The sequence below is a fragment of the Barbatula barbatula genome (assembly GCF_947034865.1).
Source record: "Barbatula barbatula genome assembly, chromosome: 18".
Classification (NCBI taxonomy): domain Eukaryota; kingdom Metazoa; phylum Chordata; class Actinopteri; order Cypriniformes; family Nemacheilidae; genus Barbatula; species Barbatula barbatula.
This window is the reverse complement of record NC_136781.1, coordinates 13,132,808-13,151,848: the sequence shown is the minus strand read 5'-3', so window position 1 is coordinate 13,151,848 and position 19,041 is coordinate 13,132,808. Positions and strand designations below refer to the sequence as shown.

General features: G+C 41.8%; 1 protein-coding gene across 1 annotated transcript in view; it reads left to right on the top strand.

Annotated features, from left to right (window-relative positions):
* Nucleotides 1-18,814, top strand: part of ahnak (AHNAK nucleoprotein) — a 32,589-nt gene extending 13,775 nt beyond the window's left edge. Inside the window, exon 5 of the mRNA XM_079480545.1 lies at nucleotides 34-18,814. Within this exon, the coding sequence (XP_079336671.1) occupies nucleotides 34-17,820 (17,787 nt within the window). The 3' untranslated portion in view covers nucleotides 17,821-18,814. The remainder of the gene's footprint in view (nucleotides 1-33) is intronic.
* Nucleotides 18,815-19,041: the final 227 nt, after the last annotated feature.

Here is a 19,041-nt window from a genome sequence, read left to right as displayed (position 1 = left end):
TTGTAATATAAGTATTTTAAACTTTCCCTCTAGAGTGGAGATGATGAAGACTACAGGAGAATCTACACGAAGAAGATTAAACCCAGACTGAAATCAGAAGATCTTGCTGAGGGTGTTGATGTGCGAACAGAACGTCATAGCAGCACAAGTAGTGATGGTTGCACTGTAACTACAGTTACACGGCGAATAACTACCTACACTGTGGATGTGCCTGGGGGAACTGATGAGCAAATGTATTACTCAAGCCCTGAGATCAAATTTCAGGTCCCTGAGCATGAGCAGTTGGAGGGCGATTCTTCCCATATCAGATTACCACATGGCAGTGCACAAGGAGATATAAAAATGGGAGCGATATCTCTTGGAGAACCCAAGGTTACTGGTTCTTATGTGAAGCACTTTAGCAGTGGATCTGTCAAAACAACAAGCGAATTAGATAGGAGTGAGAGGGAAATTGGAATTAATGTATCAGACACAGGACTGTTAGAGGGAAAACTACAGGGACGTTCAAGTGTAATAGGTGGGACTGAATTTTCTACAACAAAGGGCCCAGTTTTGGACACTCATGTTTCCGGTTTTTCCCTTAGTGGGGGTACAGGGGTCGGTAACATATCAGGAATAGGCAAAAATTCTGCGTCTGTTGCCCTTCAAGATGAATCTGATGATAAAACCAAATTGTCAAAATTTAGCATAGATATTCAACGACCCAAGATTAATATTAAACGTTCTGAGGGTGAAATCAGTCAGAGTTCTGATGTTACCATGCATGGGCTAGAAGGTAAGGTAAAACTACCAAAACTTGAATCTAGCAAATCTGTTCAATCAGTCCCCACCATGGAAATTAGTGGCGCATTCCAGAAACCCCATCTCAAATGGCAAACAACTGGTACTGCAGATAATTCTAGTCTAGAAGTAAATTTTAGCAATCAGAACCCCACAGAAAATAGAGGTTTACAAATAAATAGGAGTCAGGATGTGTCACTTCCAAAGATTAAGGGTCACACAGAGACTAAATCATTTGGTATACAAGGCTCAGAGGTCAGCATTAAAGATTCAAAGTTTGATATTGAAGGACCTAATGGAAACATCAAAGGCCCCGAACTAAAGATGTCATCAATCTCTGGTCCAGATATTTCAATGTCTGATATGGACATCAACTTTAAAGGTCCAAAACTTAAGGGAGATGGAAACCTTTCAGTTCACACAGTAGATGTCAAAGCACCAAAAGTTGAAATTGAAGGCTCAGAAATTGAAGGTACTGAGAATGATTTCAAGATGACAAAGGTCAAAATGCCCTCATTTGGAGTGAAAGGACCAAAATTCGAGGGTCACAATGTAAATGTAAAAATTCCAATGGCGGAAGTGGATATTAAAGCACCAGAAGTAGATATCAAGGGTCCAGAGCTTAACATTGAGGCACCTGACGGAAAAGTCAAGAGCTCCAAATTTAAGATGCCATCAATTTCTGGTCCTAAGTTTTCTATGCCAGACATGGATTTGAACCTTAAGGAGCCCAAACTGAAAGGTGATGTTGACGTGTCAGTTCCAAAAGTTAAGGGAGATTTCAAAGCACCAAAGGTTGAAATTGAAGGCCCAGACATTGAAGGTCTTGAGGGTGGATTCAAGATGCCAAAGATAAAAATGCCCTCGTTTGGAGTCAAAGGGCCAAAAGTTGAAGGTCCTAATGTTGATGTGAAAATCCCCAAGGCCGAATTGGATATTAAAGCACCAGATATGGATATCAAGGGTCCAGAGCTTGACATTGAGGGACCTGATGTAAAAATCAAGGGCCCCAAATTCAATATGCCATCGATCTCTGGTCCAAAGATTTCTATGCCAGATGTAGATTTCAACCTTAAAGGGCCCAAACTGAAAGGTGATGTTGACCTGTCAGTTCCAAAAGTTGAGGGAGATATCAAAGCACCAAAAGTTGAAATTAAAGGCCCAGACATTGAAGGTCTTGAGGGTGGATTCAAGATGCCAAAGATAAAAATGCCCTCGTTTGGAGTCAAAGGGCCAAAAGTTGATGGTCCCTATGTTGATGTGAAAATCCCCAAGGCTGAATTGGATATTAAAGCACCAGATGTGGATATAAAGGGTCCAGAGCTTGACTTTGAGGGACCTGAGGGAAAGATCAAGGGCCCCAAATTCAAGATGCCATCTATGTCTGGTCCAAAGATTTCTACGCCAGATGTAGATTTCAACCTTAAAGGGCCCAAACTGAAAGGTGATGTTGATATGTCAGTTCCAAAAGTTGAAGGAGATTTCAAAGCACCAAAAGTTGTATGTGAAGGCCCAGACATTGAAGGTCCTGAGGGTGGTTTCCAGATGCCAAAAATCAAAATGCCCTCGTTTGGAGTCAAAGGGCCAAAATTCGAAGGTCCTGATGTTGATGTGAAAATCCCCAAGGCCAAATTGGATATTAAAGCACCAGATGTGGATATCGAGGGTCCAGAGCTTGACATTGAGGGACCTGATGGAAAAATCAAGGGTCCCAAATTCAAGATGCCATCGATCTCTGGTCCAAAGATTTCTATGCCAGATGTGGACTTCAACGTTAAAGGGCCCAAACTGAAAGGTGATGTTGACCTGTCAGTTCCAAAAGTTGAGGGAGATATCAAACCACCAAAGTTTGAAATTGAAGGCCCAGACATTGAAGGTTCTGAGGGAGGTTTCAAGATGCCAAAGATCAAAATGCCCTCGTTTGGAGTCAAAGGGCCAAAAGTCGAAGGTCCAGATGTTGATGTGAAAATCCCAAAGGCTGAAGTGGATATTAAAGCACCAGATGTGGATATCAAGGGTCCCGAGCTTGACTTTGAGGGACCTGAGGGAAAAATCAAAGGACCCAAATTCAAGATGCCATCTATGTCTGGTCCAAAGATTTCTATGCCAGATGTAGATTTCAACCTTAAAGGGCCCAAACTAAAAGGTGATGTTGACGTGTCAGTTCCTAAAGTTAAAGGAGATATCAAAGCACCAAAAGTTGAAATTGAAGGCCCAGACATTGAAGGTCCTGAGGGTGGTTTCAAGATGCCAAAAATCAAAATGCCCTCGTTTGGAGTTAAAGGGACAAAAATTGAAGGTCCTGATGTTGATGTGAAAATCCCCAAGGCCAAAGTGGATATTAAAGCACCAAATGTGGATATAAAGGGTCCAGGGCTTGACTTTGAGGGACCTGAGGGAAAGATCAAGGGCCCAAAATTCAAGATGCCATCTATGTCTGGTCCAAAGATCTCTATGCCAGATGTAGATTTCAACCTTAAAGGGCCCAAACTGAAAGGTGATGTTGACGTGACCGTTCCAAAAGTTGAGGGCGATATCAAAGCTCCAAAAGTTGAAATTGAAGGCCCAGACATTGAAGGTCCTGAGGGAGGTTTCAAGATGCCAAAGATCAAAATGCCCTCGTTTGGAGTCAAAGGGCCTAAATTCGAAGGTCCCGATGTTGATGTGAAAATCCCCAAGGCCAATTTGGATATTAAAGCACCAGATGTGGATATCGAGGGTCCAGAGCTTGACATTGAGGGACCTGATGGAAAAATCAAGGGCCCCAAATTCAAGATGCCATCAATGTCTGGTCCAAAGATCTCTATGCCAGATGTAGATTTCAACCTTAAAGGGCCCAAACTGAAAGGTGATGTTGACGTGTCCGTTCCAAAAGTTGAGGGAGATATCAAAGCACCAAAAGTTGAAATTGAAGGTCCTGAGGGTGGTTTCAAGATGCCAAAGATCAAAATGCCCTCGTTTGGAGTCAAAGGTCCAAAATCCGAAGGTCCTGATGTTGATGTGAAAATCCCCAAGGCCGAAGTGGATATTAAAGCACCAGATGTGAATATCGAAGGTCCAGAGCTTGACATTGAGGGACCTGATGGAAAAATCAAGGGCCCCAAATTCAAGATGCCATCGATCTCCGGTCCAAAGATCTCTATGCCAGATGTAGATTTCAACCTTAAAGGGCCCAAACTGAAAGGTGATGTTGACGTGTCCGTTCCAAAAGTTGAGGGCGATATCAAAGCTCCAAAAGTTGAAATTGAAGGCCCAGACATTGAAGGTCCTGAGGGAGGTTTCAAGATGCCAAAGATCAAAATGCCCTCGTTTGGAGTCAAAGGGCCAAAATTCGAAGGTCCTGATGTTGATGTGAAAATCCCCAAGGCCGAAGTGGATATTAAAGCACCAGATGTGAATATCGAAGGTCCAGAGCTTGACATTGAGGGACCTGATGGAAAAATCAAGGGCCCCAAATTCAAGATGCCATCGATCTCCGGTCCAAATATCTCTATGCCAGATGTAGATTTCAACCTTAAAGGGCCCAAACTGAAAGGTGATGTTGACGTGTCCGTTCCAAAAGTTAAGGGCGATATCAAAGCACCAAAACTTGAAATTGAAGGCCCAGACATTGAAGGTCCTGAGGGAGGTTTCAAGATGCCAAAAATCAAAATGCCCTCGTTTGGAGTCAAAGGGACAAAAATTGAAGGTCCTGATGTTGATGTGAAAATCCCCAAGGCCGAATTAGATATTAAAGCACCAAATGTGGATATAAAGGGTCCAGAGCTTGACTTTGAGGGACCTGAGGGAAAGATCAAGGGCCCAAAATTCAAGATGCCATCTATGTCTGGTCCAAAGATCTCTATGCCAGATGTAGATTTCAACCTTAAAGGGCCCAAACTGAAAGGTGATGTTGACGTCTCCGTTCCAAAAGTTGAGGGAGATATCAAAGCACCAAAAGTTGAAATTGAAGGCCCAGACATTGAAGGTCCTGAGGGAGGTTTCAAGATGCCAAAGATCAAAATGCCCTCGTTTGGAGTCAAAGGGCCAAAATTCGAAGGTCCCGATGTTGATGTGAAAATCCCCAAGGCCAAATTGGATATTAAAGGACCAGATGTGGATATCGAGGGTCCAGAGCTTGACCTTGAGGGACCTGATGGAAAAATCAAGGGCCCCAAATTCAAGATGCCATCGATCTCTGGTCCAAAGATCTCTATGCCAGATGTTGATTTCAATCTTAAAGGGCCCAAACTGAAAGGTGATGTTGACCTGTCAGTTCCAAAAGTTGAGGGAGATATCAAAGCACCAAAAGTTGAAATTGAAGGCCCAGACATTGAAGGTCCTGAGGGAGGTTTCAAGATGCCAAAAATCAAAATGCCCTCGTTTGGAGTCAAAGGGACAAAAATTGAAGGTCCTGATGTTGATGTGAAAATCCCCAAGGCCAGAGTGGATATTAAAGCCCCAGATGTGGATATAAAGGGCCCAGAGCTTGACTTTGAGGGACCTGAGGGAAAGATCAAAGGCCCAAAATTCAAGATGCCATCTATGTCTGGTCCAAAGATTTCTATGCCAGATGTAGATTTCAACCTTAAAGGGCCCAAACTGAAAGGTGATGTTGATATGTCAATTCCAAAAGTAAAGGGAGATTTCAAAGCACCAAATGTTGAAATTGAAGGACCAGACATTGAAGGTCCTGAGGGAGGTTTCAAAATGCCAAAGTTCAAAATGCCCTCATTTGGAGTCAAAGGGCCAAAAATTGAAGGTCCTGATGTTGATGTGAAAATCCCCAAGGCCGAAGTGGATATTAAAGCACCAAATGTGGATATCGAGGGTCCAGAGCTTGACATTGAGGGACCTGATGGAAAAATAAAGAGCCCCAAATTCAAGATGCCATCTATCTCTGGTCCAAAGATCTCTATGCCAGATGTAGATTTCAACCTTAAAGGGCCCAAACTGAAAGGTGATGTTGACGTGTCAATTCCCAAAGTTAAGGGAGATTTCAAAGCACCAAAGGTTGAAATTGAAGGCCCAGACATTGAAGGTCCCGAGGGAGGCTTCAAGATGCCAAAGATCAAAATGCCCTCGTTTGGAGTCAAAGGGCCAAAATTCGAAGGTCCCGATGTTGATGTGAAAATCCCCAAGGCCGAAGTGGATATTAAAGCACCAGATGTGGATATAAAGGGTCCAGAGGTTGACTTTGAGGGACCTGAGGGAAAGATCAAGGGCCCAAAATTCAAGATGCCATCAATGTCTGGTCCAAATATTTCTATGCCAGATGTAGATTTCAATCTTAAAGGGCCCAAACTGAAAAGTGATGTTGACGTGTCAATTCCAAAAGTAAAGGGAGATTTCAAAGCACCAAATGTTGAAATTGAAGGACCAGACATTGAAGGTCCTGAGGGAGGTTTCAAGATGCCAAAGATCAAAATGCCCTCGTTTGGAGTCAAAGGGCCAAAAATTGAAGGTCCCGATGTTGATGTGAAAATCCCCAAGGCCGAAGTGGATATTAAAGCACCAAATGTGGATATCGAGGGTCCAGAGCTTGACATTGAGGGACCTGATGGAAAAATCAAGAGCCCCAAATTCAAGATGCCATCGATCTCTGGTCCAAAGATCTCTATGCCAGATGTAGATTTCAACCTTAGAGGGCCCAAACTGAAAGGTGATGTTGATATGTCAATTCCAAAAGTTAAGGGAGATCTCAAAGCACCAAAGGTTGAAATTGAAGGCCCAGACGTTGAAGCTCTTGAGGGAGGTTTCAAAATGCCAAAGTTCAAAATGCCCTCATTCGGAGTCAAAGGGCCAAAAATTGAAGGTCCCGATGTTGATGTGAAAATCCCCAAGGCCGAAGTGGATATTAAAGCACCAAATGTGGATTTCGAGGGTCCAGAGCTTGACATTGAGGGACCTGAGGGAAAAATCAAAGGCCCCAAATTCAAGATGCCATCTATGTCTGGTCCAAAGATCTCTATGCCAGATGTAGATTTCAACCTTACAGGGCCCAAACTGAAAGGTGATGTCGACGTGTCAGTTCCAAAAGTTAAGGGAGATTTCAAAACACCAAATGTTGAAATTGAAGGACCAGACATTGAAGGTCCTGAGGGAGGTTTCAAGATGCCAAAGTTCAAAATGCCCTCATTCGGAGTCAAAGGGCCAAAAATTGAAGGTCCCGATGTTGATGTGAAAATCCCCAAGGCCGAAGTGGATATTAAAGCACCAAATGTGGATATCGAGGGTCCAGAGCTTGACATTGAGGGACCTGAGGGAAAAATCAAAGGCCCCAAATTCAAGATGCCATCTATGTCTGGTCCAAAGATCTCTATGCCAGATGTAGATTTCAACCTTAAAGGGCCCAAACTGAAAGGTGATGTTGACGTGTCAGTTCCAAAAGTTAAGGGAGATTTCAAAGCACCAAATGTTGAAATTGAAGGCCCAGACATTGAAGGTCCTGAGGGAGGTTTCAAGATGCCAAAGTTCAAAATGCCCTCATTCGGAGTCAAAGGGCCAAAAATTGAAGGTCCTGATGTTGATGTGAAAATCCCCAAGGCCAAAGTGGATATTAAAGCACCAGATGTGGATATAAAGAGTCCAGTGCTTGACTTTGAGGGACCTGAGGGAAAGATCAAGGGCCCAAAATTCAAGATGCCATCTATGTCTGGTCCAAAGATTTCTATGCCAGATGTAGATTTCAACCTTAAAGGGCCCAAACTGAAAGGTGATGTTGACGTGTCAGTTCCAAAAGTTAAGGGAGATTTCAAAGCACCAAATCTTGAAATTGAAGGCCCAGACATTGAAGGTCCTGAGGGTGGATTCAAGATGCCAAAGATCAAAATGCCCTCGTTTGGAGTCAAAGGGCCAAAATTCGAAGGTCCCGATGTTGATGTGAAAATCCCCAAGGCCGAAGTGGATATTAAAGCACCTAATGTGGATTTTGAGGGTCCAGAGCTTGACATAGAGGGACCTGAGGGAAAAATCAAGAGCCCCAAATTCAAGATGCCATCTATATCTGGTCCTAAGATTTCTATGCCAGATGTAGATTTCAACCTTAAAGGGCCCAAACTGAAAGGTGATGTTGATGTGTCCGTTCCAAAAGTTAAGGGAGATCTCAAAGCACCAAAGGTTGAAATTGAAGGCCCAGACATTGAAGGTCCTGAGGGAGGTTTCAAGATGCCAAAGATCAAAATGCCCTCGTTTGGAGTCAAAGGGCCAAAATTCGAAGGTCCTGATGTTGATGTGAAAATCCCCAAGGCCGAAGTGGATATTAAAGCACCAAATGTGGATTTCGAGGGTCCAGAGCTTGACATTGAGGGACCTGAGGGAAAAATCAAGAGCCCCAAATTCAAGATGCCATCTATGTCTGGTCCAAAGATCTCTATGCCAGATGTAGATTTCAACCTTAAAGGGCCCAAACTGAAAGGTGATGTCGATATGTCAATTCCAAAAGTAAAGGGAGATTTCAAAGCACCAAAGGTTGAGATTGAAGGCCCAGACATTGAAGGTCCTGAGGGAGGTTTCAAGATGCCAAAGTTCAAAATGCCCTCGTTTGGAGTCAAAGGGCCAAAAATTGAAGGTCCCGATGTTGATGTGAAAATCCCCAAGGCCGAAGTGGATATTAAAGCACCAAATGTGGATATCGAGGGTCCAGAGCTTGACATTGAGGGACCTGAGGGAAAAATCAAGGGCCCAAAATTCAAGATGCCATCAATCTCTGGTCCTAAAATGTCTATGCCAGATGTAGATTTCAACTTTAAAGGGCCCAAACTGAAAGGTGATGTTGATGTGTCAATTCCAAAAGTAAAGGGAGATCTCAAAGCACCAAAGGTTGAAATTGAAGGCCCAGACATTGAAGGTCCTGAGGGAGGTTTCAAGATGCCAAAGATCAAAATGCCCTCGTTTGGAGTCAAAGGGCCAAAATTCGAAGGTCCTGATGTTGATGTGAAAATCCCCAAGGCCGAAGTGGATATTAAAGCACCAAATGTGGATTTCGAGGGTCCAGAGCTTGACATTGAGGGACCTGAGGGAAAAATCAAGAGCCCCAAATTCAAGATGCCATCTATGTCTGGTCCAAAGATCTCTATGCCAGATGTAGATTTCAACCTTAAAGGGCCCAAACTGAAAGGTGATGTTGATATGTCAATTCCAAAAGTAAAGGGAGATTTCAAAGCACCAAAGGTTGAGATTGAAGGCCCAGATATTGAAGGTCCTGAGGGAGGTTTCAAGATGCCAAAGTTCAAAATGCCCTCGTTTGGAGTCAAAGGGCCAAAAATTGAAGGTCCTGATTTTGATGTGAAAATCCCCAAGGCCGAAGTGGATATTAAAGCACCAAATGTGGATATCGAGGGTCCAGAGCTTGACATTGAGGGACCTGAGGGAAAAATCAAGGGCCCAAAATTCAAGATGCCATCAATCTCTGGTCCTAAAATGTCTATGCCAGATGTAGATTTCAACCTTAAAGGGCCCAAACTGAAAGGTGATGTTGACGTGTCAATTCCAAAAGTAAAGGGAGATTTCAAAGCACCAAAGGTTGAAATTGAAGGCCCAGACATGGAAGGTCCTGAGGGAGGTTTCAAGATGCCAAAGATCAAAATGCCCTCCTTTGGAGTCAAAGGGCCAAAATTCGAAGGTCCCGATGTTGATGTGAAAATCCCCAAGGCCAATTTGGATATTAAAGCACCAAATATGGATTTCGAGGGTCCAGAGCTTGACATTGAGGGACCTGAGGGAAAAATCAAGAGCCCCAAATTCAAGATGCCATCTATGTCTGGTCCAAAGATCTCTATGCCAGATGTAGATTTCAACCTTAAAGGGCCCAAACTGAAAGGTGATGTTGATATGTCAATTCCAAAAGTAAAGGGAGATTTCAAAGCACCAAAGGTTGAGATTGAAGGCCCAGACATTGAAGGTCCTGAGGGAGGTTTCAAGATGCCAAAGTTTAAAATGCCCTCGTTTGGAGTCAAAGGGCCAAAAATTGAAGGTCCAGATGTTGATGTGAAAATCCCCAAGGCCGAAGTGGATATTAAAGCACCAAATGTGGATATCGAAGGTCCAGAGCTTGACATTGAGGGACCTGAGGGAAAAATCAAGGGCCCAAAATTCAAGATGCCATCAATCTCTGGTCCTAAAATGTCTATGCCAGATGTAGATTTCAACCTTAAAGGGCCCAAACTGAAAGGTGATGTTGACGTGTCAATTCCAAAAGTAAAGGGAGATTTCAAAGCACCAAAGGTTGAAATTGAAGGCCCAGACATGGAAGGTCCTGAGGGAGGTTTCAAGATGCCAAAGATCAAAATGCCCTCGTTTGGAGTCAAAGGGCCAAAATTCGAAGGTCCTGATGTTGATGTGAAAATCCCCAAGGCCGAAGTGGATATTAAAGCACCAAATGTGGATTTTGAGGGTCCAGAGCTTGACATTGAGGGACCTGAGGGAAAAATCAAGAGCCCCAAATTCAAGATGCCATCTATGTCTGGTCCAAAGATTTCTATGCCAGATGTAGATTTCAACCTTAAAGGGCCCAAACTGAAAGGTGATGTTGATATGTCAATTCCAAAAGTAAAGGGAGATTTCAAAGCACCAAAGGTTGAGATTGAAGGCCCAGACATTGAAGGTCCTGAAGGAGGTTTCAAGATGCCAAAGTTCAAAATGCCCTCGTTTGGAGTCAAAGGGCCAAAAATTGAAGGTCCCGATGTTGATGTGAAAATCCCCAAGGCCGAATTTGATATTAAAGCACCAAATGTGGATATCGAGGGTCCAGAGCTTGACATTGAGGGACCTGAGGGAAAAATCAAGAGCCCCAAATTCAAGATGCCATCTATGTCTGGTCCAAAGATTTCTATGCCAGATGTAGATTTCAACCTTAAAGGGCCCAAACTGAAAGGTGATGTTGATATGTCAATTCCAAAAGTAAAGGGAGATTTCAAAGCACCAAAGGTTGAGATTGAAGGCCCAGACATTGAAGGTCCTGAAGGAGGTTTCAAGATGCCAAAGTTCAAAATGCCCTCGTTTGGAGTCAAAGGGCCAAAAATTGAAGGTCCCGATGTTGATGTGAAAATCCCCAAGGCCGAATTTGATATTAAAGCACCAAATGTGGATATCGAGGGTCCAGAGCTTGACATTGAGGGACCTGAGGGAAAAATCAAGGGCCCAAAATTCAAGATGCCATCAATCTCTGGTCCTAAAATGTCTATGCCAGATGTAGATTTCAACCTTAAAGGGCCCAAACTGAAAGGTGATGTTGATGTGTCAGTTCCCAAAGTTAGGGGAGATTTCAAAGCACCAAATGTTGAAATTGAAGGCCCAGACATTGAAGGTCCTGAGGGAGGTTTCAAGATGCCAAAGATCAAAATGCCCTCGTTTGGAGTCAAAGGGCCAAAATTCGAAGGTCCTGATGTTGATGTGAAAATCCCCAAGGCCGAAGTGGATATTAAAGCACCAGATGTGGATATAAAGGGTCCAGAGCTTGACTTTGAGGGACCTGAGGGAAAGATCAAGGGCCCAAAATTCAAGATGCCATCAATGTCTGGTCCAAAGATTTCTATGCCAGATGTAGATTTCAACCTTAAAGGGCCCAAACTGAAAGGTGATGTTGACGTGTCAGTTCCAAAAGTTAAGGGAGATTTCAAAGCACCAAATGTTGAAATTGAAGGACCAGATATTGAAGGTCCTGAGGGAGGTTTCAAGATGCCAAAGATCAAAATGCCCTCGTTTGGAGTCAAAGGGCCAAAAATTGAAGGTCCCGATGTTGATGTGAAAATCCCCAAGGCCGAAGTGTATATTAAAGCACCAAATGTGGATATAAAGGGTCCAGAGCTTGACATTGAGGGACCTGAGGGAAAAATCAAAGGCCCCAAATTCAAGATGCCATCTATCTCTGGTCCTAAAATGTCTATGCCAGATGTAGATTTCAACCTTAAAGGGCCCAAACTGAAAGGTGATGTTGATGTGTCAGTTCCCAAAGTTAAGGGAGATTTGAAACCACCAAAAGTTGGAATTGAAGGCCCAGACATTGAAGGTCCTGAGGGTGGTTTCAATATGCCAAAGATCAAAATGCCCTCGTTTGGACTCAAAGGGCCAAAAGTAGAAGGTCCAGATGTTGATGTGAAAATCCCCAAGGCCGAAGTGGATATCAAAGCACCAAATGTGGATGTCAAGGGTCCAGAGTTTGACTTTGAGGGACCTGAGGGAAAAATCAAGGGCCCCAAATTCAAGATGCCATCTATGTCTGGTCCAAAGATCTCTATGCCAGATGTAGATTTCAACCTTAAAGGGCCCAAACTGAAAGGTGATGTAGATGTCTCCATTCCAAATGTTGAAGGCTGTAATGTCCAATCGCCAAAAATAGACATAGAAGCCCCGAATATGGATTTCGATGTTCCAGAAGCAAGTGTGAAAAAATCTAAGTTCAAAATGCCCAAGTTTGGATTTAAAGGGCCAAAGATTGATGCCCCTGATGTGGATGTCAAGCTGCCAAAAGGAGCAAAAATGAACGTTCAAGGTCCAGATGTTGATATCACAGCACCTAATATCAAAGCTAAAGGATCTAAATTTAAAATGGGATCAATTTCAGCTCCAAAAATGTCTTTACCTGATGTTGACCTAAACATAAAAGGGTCAAAAATGAAAGGTCAAGCTGGAGTCAGTATGGAGGGTGATGTCAGTGTACCAAAATTGGAAGTTGAATCTCCAAATGTTGATGTTAAAAGTCCAGATGGAGGGTTCAAGATGCCAAAGTTTAGAATGCCAAAATTTGGATTTAAGTCACCTAAAGGAGATATTGATGCAAGTCTACCTGGCAGTGATATCAGTATAAAAACACCAGACATTGACATAAAAAGTCCTCATGTTGACTTTGAGGGTACTGAAGGAAAACTCGACGGTCCCAAATTTAAAACGCCAAAAGTTGACATTTCAGGACCTGATGTTAATTTCGAGGGCCCAGAGGGTGGTTTCAAGATGCCAAAAATGAAAATGCCATCATTTGGACTAAAGGGTCCTAAATTGGAGGGTCCAGAGATTGACTTAAACTTGCCAAAAGCTGATGTTGACATTAAAGGTCCTGAATTTGACATTGAAGGACCTGATGGAAAAATCAAAGGACCCAAATTTCAAATGCCAACAATATCTGGTCCAAAGATCTCTATGCCAGATGTGGACTTCAATCTTAAAGGCCCAAAAGTCAAGGGTGATGTGAATGTTTCTGTGCCGAAGATTGAAGGAGAACTAAAGTCTCCAAAATTAGACATTGAAGGTCCTGATGTTAATATTGAGGGCCCAGAGGGTGGTTTCAAGATGCCAAAAATGAAAATGCCATCATTTGGACTAAAGGGTCCTAAAATGGAGGGTCCAGAGATTGACATAAACTTGCCAAAAGCTGATGTGGACATTAAAGGTCCAGAATTTGACATTGAAGGACCTGATGGAAAAATCAAAGGACCCAAATTTAAAATGCCAACAATATCTGGTCCAAAGATCTCCATGCCGGATATGGACTTCAATCTTAAAGGGCCCAAAGTCAAGGGTGATGTGAATGTTTCTGTGCCAAAGATTGAAGGAGAACTAAAGTCACCAAAATTAGACCTTGAAGGTCCTGATGTTAATATTGAGGGCCCAGAGGGTGGTTTCAAGATGCCAAAAATGAAAATGCCATCATTTGGACTAAAGGGTCCTAAATTGGAGGGTCCAGAGATTGACATAAACTTGCCAAAAGCTGATGTTGACATTAAAGGTCCAGAATTTGACATTGAAGGACCTGATGGAAAAATCAAAGGACCCAAGTTTAAAATGCCGTCAATATCTGGTCCAAAGATCTCCATGCCAGATATGGACTTCAATCTTAAAGGGCCCAAAGTCAAGGGTGATGTGAATGTTTCTGTGCCAAAGATTGAAGGAGAACTAAAGTCACCAAAATTAGACCTTGAAGGTCCTGATGTTAATATTGAGGGCCCAGAGGGTGGTTTCAAGATGCCAAAAATGAAAATGCCATCATTTGGACTAAAGGGTCCTAAATTGGAGGGTCCAGAGATTGACATAAACTTGCCAAAAGCTGATGTTGACATTAAAGGTCCAGAATTTGACATTGAAGGACCTGATGGAAAAATCAAAGGACCCAAGTTTAAAATGCCATCAATATCTGGTCCAAAGATCTCCATGCCGGATATGGACTTCAATCTTAAAGGGCCCAAAGTCAAGGGTGATGTGAATGTTTCAATGCCGAAGATTGAAGGAGAACTAAAGTCTCCAAAATTAGACATGGAAGGTCCTGATGTCAATATTGAGGGCCCAGAGGGTGGTTTCAAGATGCCAAAAATGAAAATGCCATCATTTGGACTAAAGGGTCCTAAATTGGAGGGTCCAGAGATTGACATAAACTTGCCAAAAGCTAATGTTGACATTAAAGGTCCTGAATTTGACATTGAAGGACCTGATGGAAAAATCAAAGGACCCAAGTTTAAAATGCCAACAATATCTGGTCCAAAGATCTCCATGCCAGATGTGGACTTCAATCTTAAAGGGCCCAAAGTCAAAGGTGATATGAATGTTTCTGTGCCGAAGATTGAAGGAGAAGTAAAGTCTCCAAAATTAGACATTGAAGGTCCTGATGTTAATATTGAGGGCCCAGAGGGTGGTTTCAAGATGCCAAAAATGAAAATGCCATCATTTGGACTAAAGGGTCCTAAAATGGAGGGTCCAGAGATTGACGTAAACCTGCCAAAAGCTGATGTGGACATTAAAGGTCCAGAATTTGACATTGAAGGACCTGATGGAAAAATCAAAGGACCCAAGTTTAAAATGCCGTCAATATCTGGTCCAAAGATCTCCATGCCAGATGTGGACTTCAATCTTAAAGGCCCAAAAGTCAAGGGTGATGTGAATGTTTCTGTGCCGAAGATTGAAGGAGAACTAAAGTCTCCAAAATTAGACATTGAAGGTCCTGATGTTAATATTGAGGGCCCAGAGGGTGGTTTCAAGATGCCAAAAATGAAAATGCCATCATTTGGACTAAAGGGTCCTAAAATGGAGGGTCCAGAGATTGACGTAAACCTGCCAAAAGCTGATGTGGACATTATAGGTCCAGAATTTGACATTGAAGGACCTGATGGAAAAATCAAAGGACCCAAGTTTAAAATGCCGTCAATATCTGGTCCAAAGATCTCCATGCCGGATATGGACTTCAATCTTAAAGGGCCCAAAGTCAAGGGTGATGTGAATGTTTCTGTGCCGAAGATTGAAGGAGAACTAAAGTCTCCAAAATTAGACATTGACAGTCCTGATGTTAATATTGAGGGCCCAGAAGGTGGTCTCAAGATGCCCAAAATCAAAATGCCATCATTTGGACTAAAGGGTCCTAAAGTGGAAGGTCCAGAGATTGACATAAACCTGCGAAAACCTAATGTTGACATTAAAGGTCCTGAATTTGACATGGAAACTCCAGATCTTGACATTGATGCACCTGAGGGAAAAATTAAGGGACCCAAGTTTAAAATGCCATCGATATCTGGTCCAAAGATCTCAATGCCAGATGTAGACTTCAATCTTAAAGGGCCCAAAGTCAAGGGTGATGTGGATGTTTCTGTGCCGAAGATTGAAGGAGATCTGAAATCTCCAAAATTAGACATTGAAGGCCCTGATGTTAATATTGAGGGTCCTAAAGGAGGTTTCAAGATGCCAAAAATCAAAATGCCATCTTTTGGTTTCAAGGGACCTAAAGTCGAGGGTTCAGAGATTGACATAAATCTGCCAAAATCTGATTTTGACATCAAAGGTCCTGAATTTGACATTAAAACTCCAGATCTTGACATTGAAGGACCTGAGGGGAAAATCAAGGGGCCCAAGTTTAAAATGCCATCGATATCTGGTCCAAAAATGTCCATGCCAGATGTAGACTGGAATCTTAAAGGCCCCAAAGTCAAGGGTGATGTGAATGTGTCTGTGCCAACGCTTGAAGGAGACCCAAAGGCTCCAAAATTAGATATTAAGGGTCCTGATGTAAATATTGAAGGTCCTGATGGTGCTTTCAAAATGCCAAAAATCCAAATGCCATCATTTGGACTCAAAGGTCCTAAAGTGGAGGGTTCAGATATTGATGTAAGCTTACCGAAAGCTGATCTTGACATCAAAGGTCATGAATTTGACATTAAAACTCCAGATCTTGACTTTGAGGGACCTGAGGGAAAAATTAAGGGACCACAGTTTAAAATGCCATCGATATCTGGTCCGAAGATCTCCATGCCAGATGTAGACTGGAATCTTAAAGGCCCCAAAGTCAAGGGTGGTGTGGATGTTTCTGTGCCGAAGATTGAAGGAGATCTGAAGGCTCCAAAATTAGACATTGAAAGTCCTGATGTTAATATTGAGGGCCCAGAAGGGGATCTGAAGATGCCAAAAATCAAAATGCCATCCTTTGGACTCAAAGGTCCTAAAATTGAAGGTCCAGAGATTGATGTAAAACTGCCAAAAGCTGATGTTGACATTAAAGGTCCTAAAATTGATATTGAGGGGGATTTAAAACTACAGTCTCCAAATGTTGACGTTTCTGGGGTTAAAATTAAAGGTGCCAGCCCTGATGTCACCATAAGTGGACCAGATGCAAACATCAAACTGCCTAAAACAAAGAAACCAAAATTTACTTTTGGAGGTAAAAGCCCGAAATTAGATGTAGGAATTCCTGATGCTGGTGGCAGTGTAGAAGGACCTGATATAAACATAGATGTGAAAGGAAAGAAGGGTAAATTCAAAGTTGCAAAGGTAAAAGCAAAGTCGAAACCTTTCGATAGTGATGTGACAACTGGAAATATTAAGCTGGAGACGAATGATCCAGACTTGCAGTTGAAATCAGCCAAAGTTAAAAAATCTATTTTTGGAAAGCTGCACTTTCCTGATGTGGAATTTGACATAAAATCTCCTAAAGTTAAAGGATCTGGTAAATCATCTGTTGATTTGCAATCACCAAACCTTAAAACTGATATTCAGGGTGTTGATATTCAGACACCAGGTACTAGTATGGAGAGCCCAGATTTGAAATTAAAAGGGGGTGTACCAAAGATTTGCACATCAGGAAAGAGTGTTAGCTTGAATGCTCCAGCAGTTGGTGGATCTGGCATTAATGGAAAGGGCAGTGCAAAGTTTGATGTAGAAGGAAGAACACAGAATGTTGAGTTGGTAGTGCCATCTGTAAATGTGCGAGGGGGTGATGTAAATGCTGGTTTAAATCTTTCTGAACAAAAGGCTGTAAAAGGCAGGATGGAAATGTCAGACTTGGATGTTAGTGGACAGTCAGGAGATATTTCAGGTGCGATCGAGTACCAAGAAGGACATGTAACCTTTCCCAAGATCAGAGTACCCAAGTTTGGTATTGCATTGCCTAGAGCAGAAGGAAAAGAAATGGGAGTAAGTTTAGGTTCAGGAGAGTTGGCTGCTAGTGGTAATGTCAGTTCCCAGAATCTGGAAATGGACACTACAGATGTGAAGAACAGTGGTGCAAAAATGAAAGTCAAAATGCCAAAAATGTTTATAAAATCTAAAACTAAAGGTGGTAGCGCAGCTGATCTTATTGTTCAGGGAGAAGAAACTGATGTTGCCATAAAAGGTGGTGCAAAAGTGTCTAAGGAGCTGAGTCTTAGTTCTGGGGAATTGGCAAGTGGCAGAATTGCAGAAGGATTAAAAGTTTCACCAAAAAGTAAATCTGCCTCGCTTGACCTCTTCAAAAAATCACGGCATCGCTCTTCATCAATGAGTGATGATGGAGGTTTAAGTTCCCCTGTTTCTACTGAAGGGCACTTACAGGCAGAGGGTGGCAACATTTCAGTAGATGTTGGAGAAACAAAGGTCAAAGGTAAGAAAGGAAAGATCAAGTTTGCTACAATTGGAGGTTTTGGCTCTAAAAGTAAAGGCTCATATGAAGTGACACTTGGAGGAGAAAGTGAGGCTAAGATTGGGGGTGCTAGTGGTGGAATTGCTCAGCCTTCAAAAAAATCCAGAATGTCGTCGTCATCTAGTACTGATAGTGGTTCAAAAGGTAGTTTTCGGTTACCAGAACTAGAAATAGCAGTTTCACCAAAGAAATGATGTTCATACCAGTATCAATACAAAGAGCAATCACACACATCAAGTATGTTTTCTAGACAGCTAATATAAATCTGTCTCATTTAAGCAATCGTGCACTGCTATACACTTCGATTGTTCCAAATGTTCTTTACAGGCATTTATATCTTTTTCCAGCTTAACTGTAAATAAGAGAGATCTGTATTTTACCTTTTGTAGATAAGAAAAACAATCCAAATCCACCATGTGTGTAGTGAGATTAAAAGTCTGTATCCGATTTTGCTTTTCATCTGATATCTTGTTATATTTTTGTACCTTTTGAAAGTTTTGGGAAATGGTTAAGTTTACTCTTACTGCTGTCTTTCGTAAACCTTTTCTGAGCACATGTATGCTAAACAAAATACTTTTTTACTTAGATATGAAAGGATTTTATAACGTTAAAGCTTCAATTAAATAATCATTGCTGTACTGCATTTACTTTTCACAGCTGACTAATTTTTAACAGTGACAGATCTATAACATTTATTAAGCACAATGACGTTTAAGGGCTGTACAAACTGTAAATATACTTAGATTCATATGGTATGACGTAAATTTGTCTCCCAAATAATACCACAGTTTGAATATTCTATTCTAATGGAATTTATACAGAGATTATAATCTTCTAAAGTATTTATATCTAAGATTCTTTAAAAAAAACTCAATTTAAAATGCACAATCAGTACCAGCACGTGGCTGAATAAAGCAGCGGGTTGCTATGATTTTAATTTTTCTAAGGTATTTATTCATAGTTATGTCTTCCACATTTCGAATCAAATCTCTCTCACTAAATATCCACCCTTTGAAATGTGCTGCCATGTGGTGATATAACTACAAGAATGATAATGCCCTTTATTAAGACATATATTTTGAATAAAATGTGCATTGCCATTGTAAATAATGGGACATTTAGGCTGGAAATTTCTGCCTTTTTTCATGTCAATTGCAAAAATTTAAATAAAGTGTTTGATTACCAATACATCAGTGTGTGTCCTTTACTGTATGTGAATGCACCTACTGAACATTAAAATTAATAACATTGTATGCACCAATATGATTTCAATAGCTTTTCAAACTCTGTTAATGTAATATGAGCTTTTAGCTTTCTATGAATATTTTGATTAGAGCCACCACTATAGGAAAACAGGAGGTGGGTCTTCCTGTTCCAGTTTTTCAACCAGTGCTAAGGAAGGAAATGATCAGGAA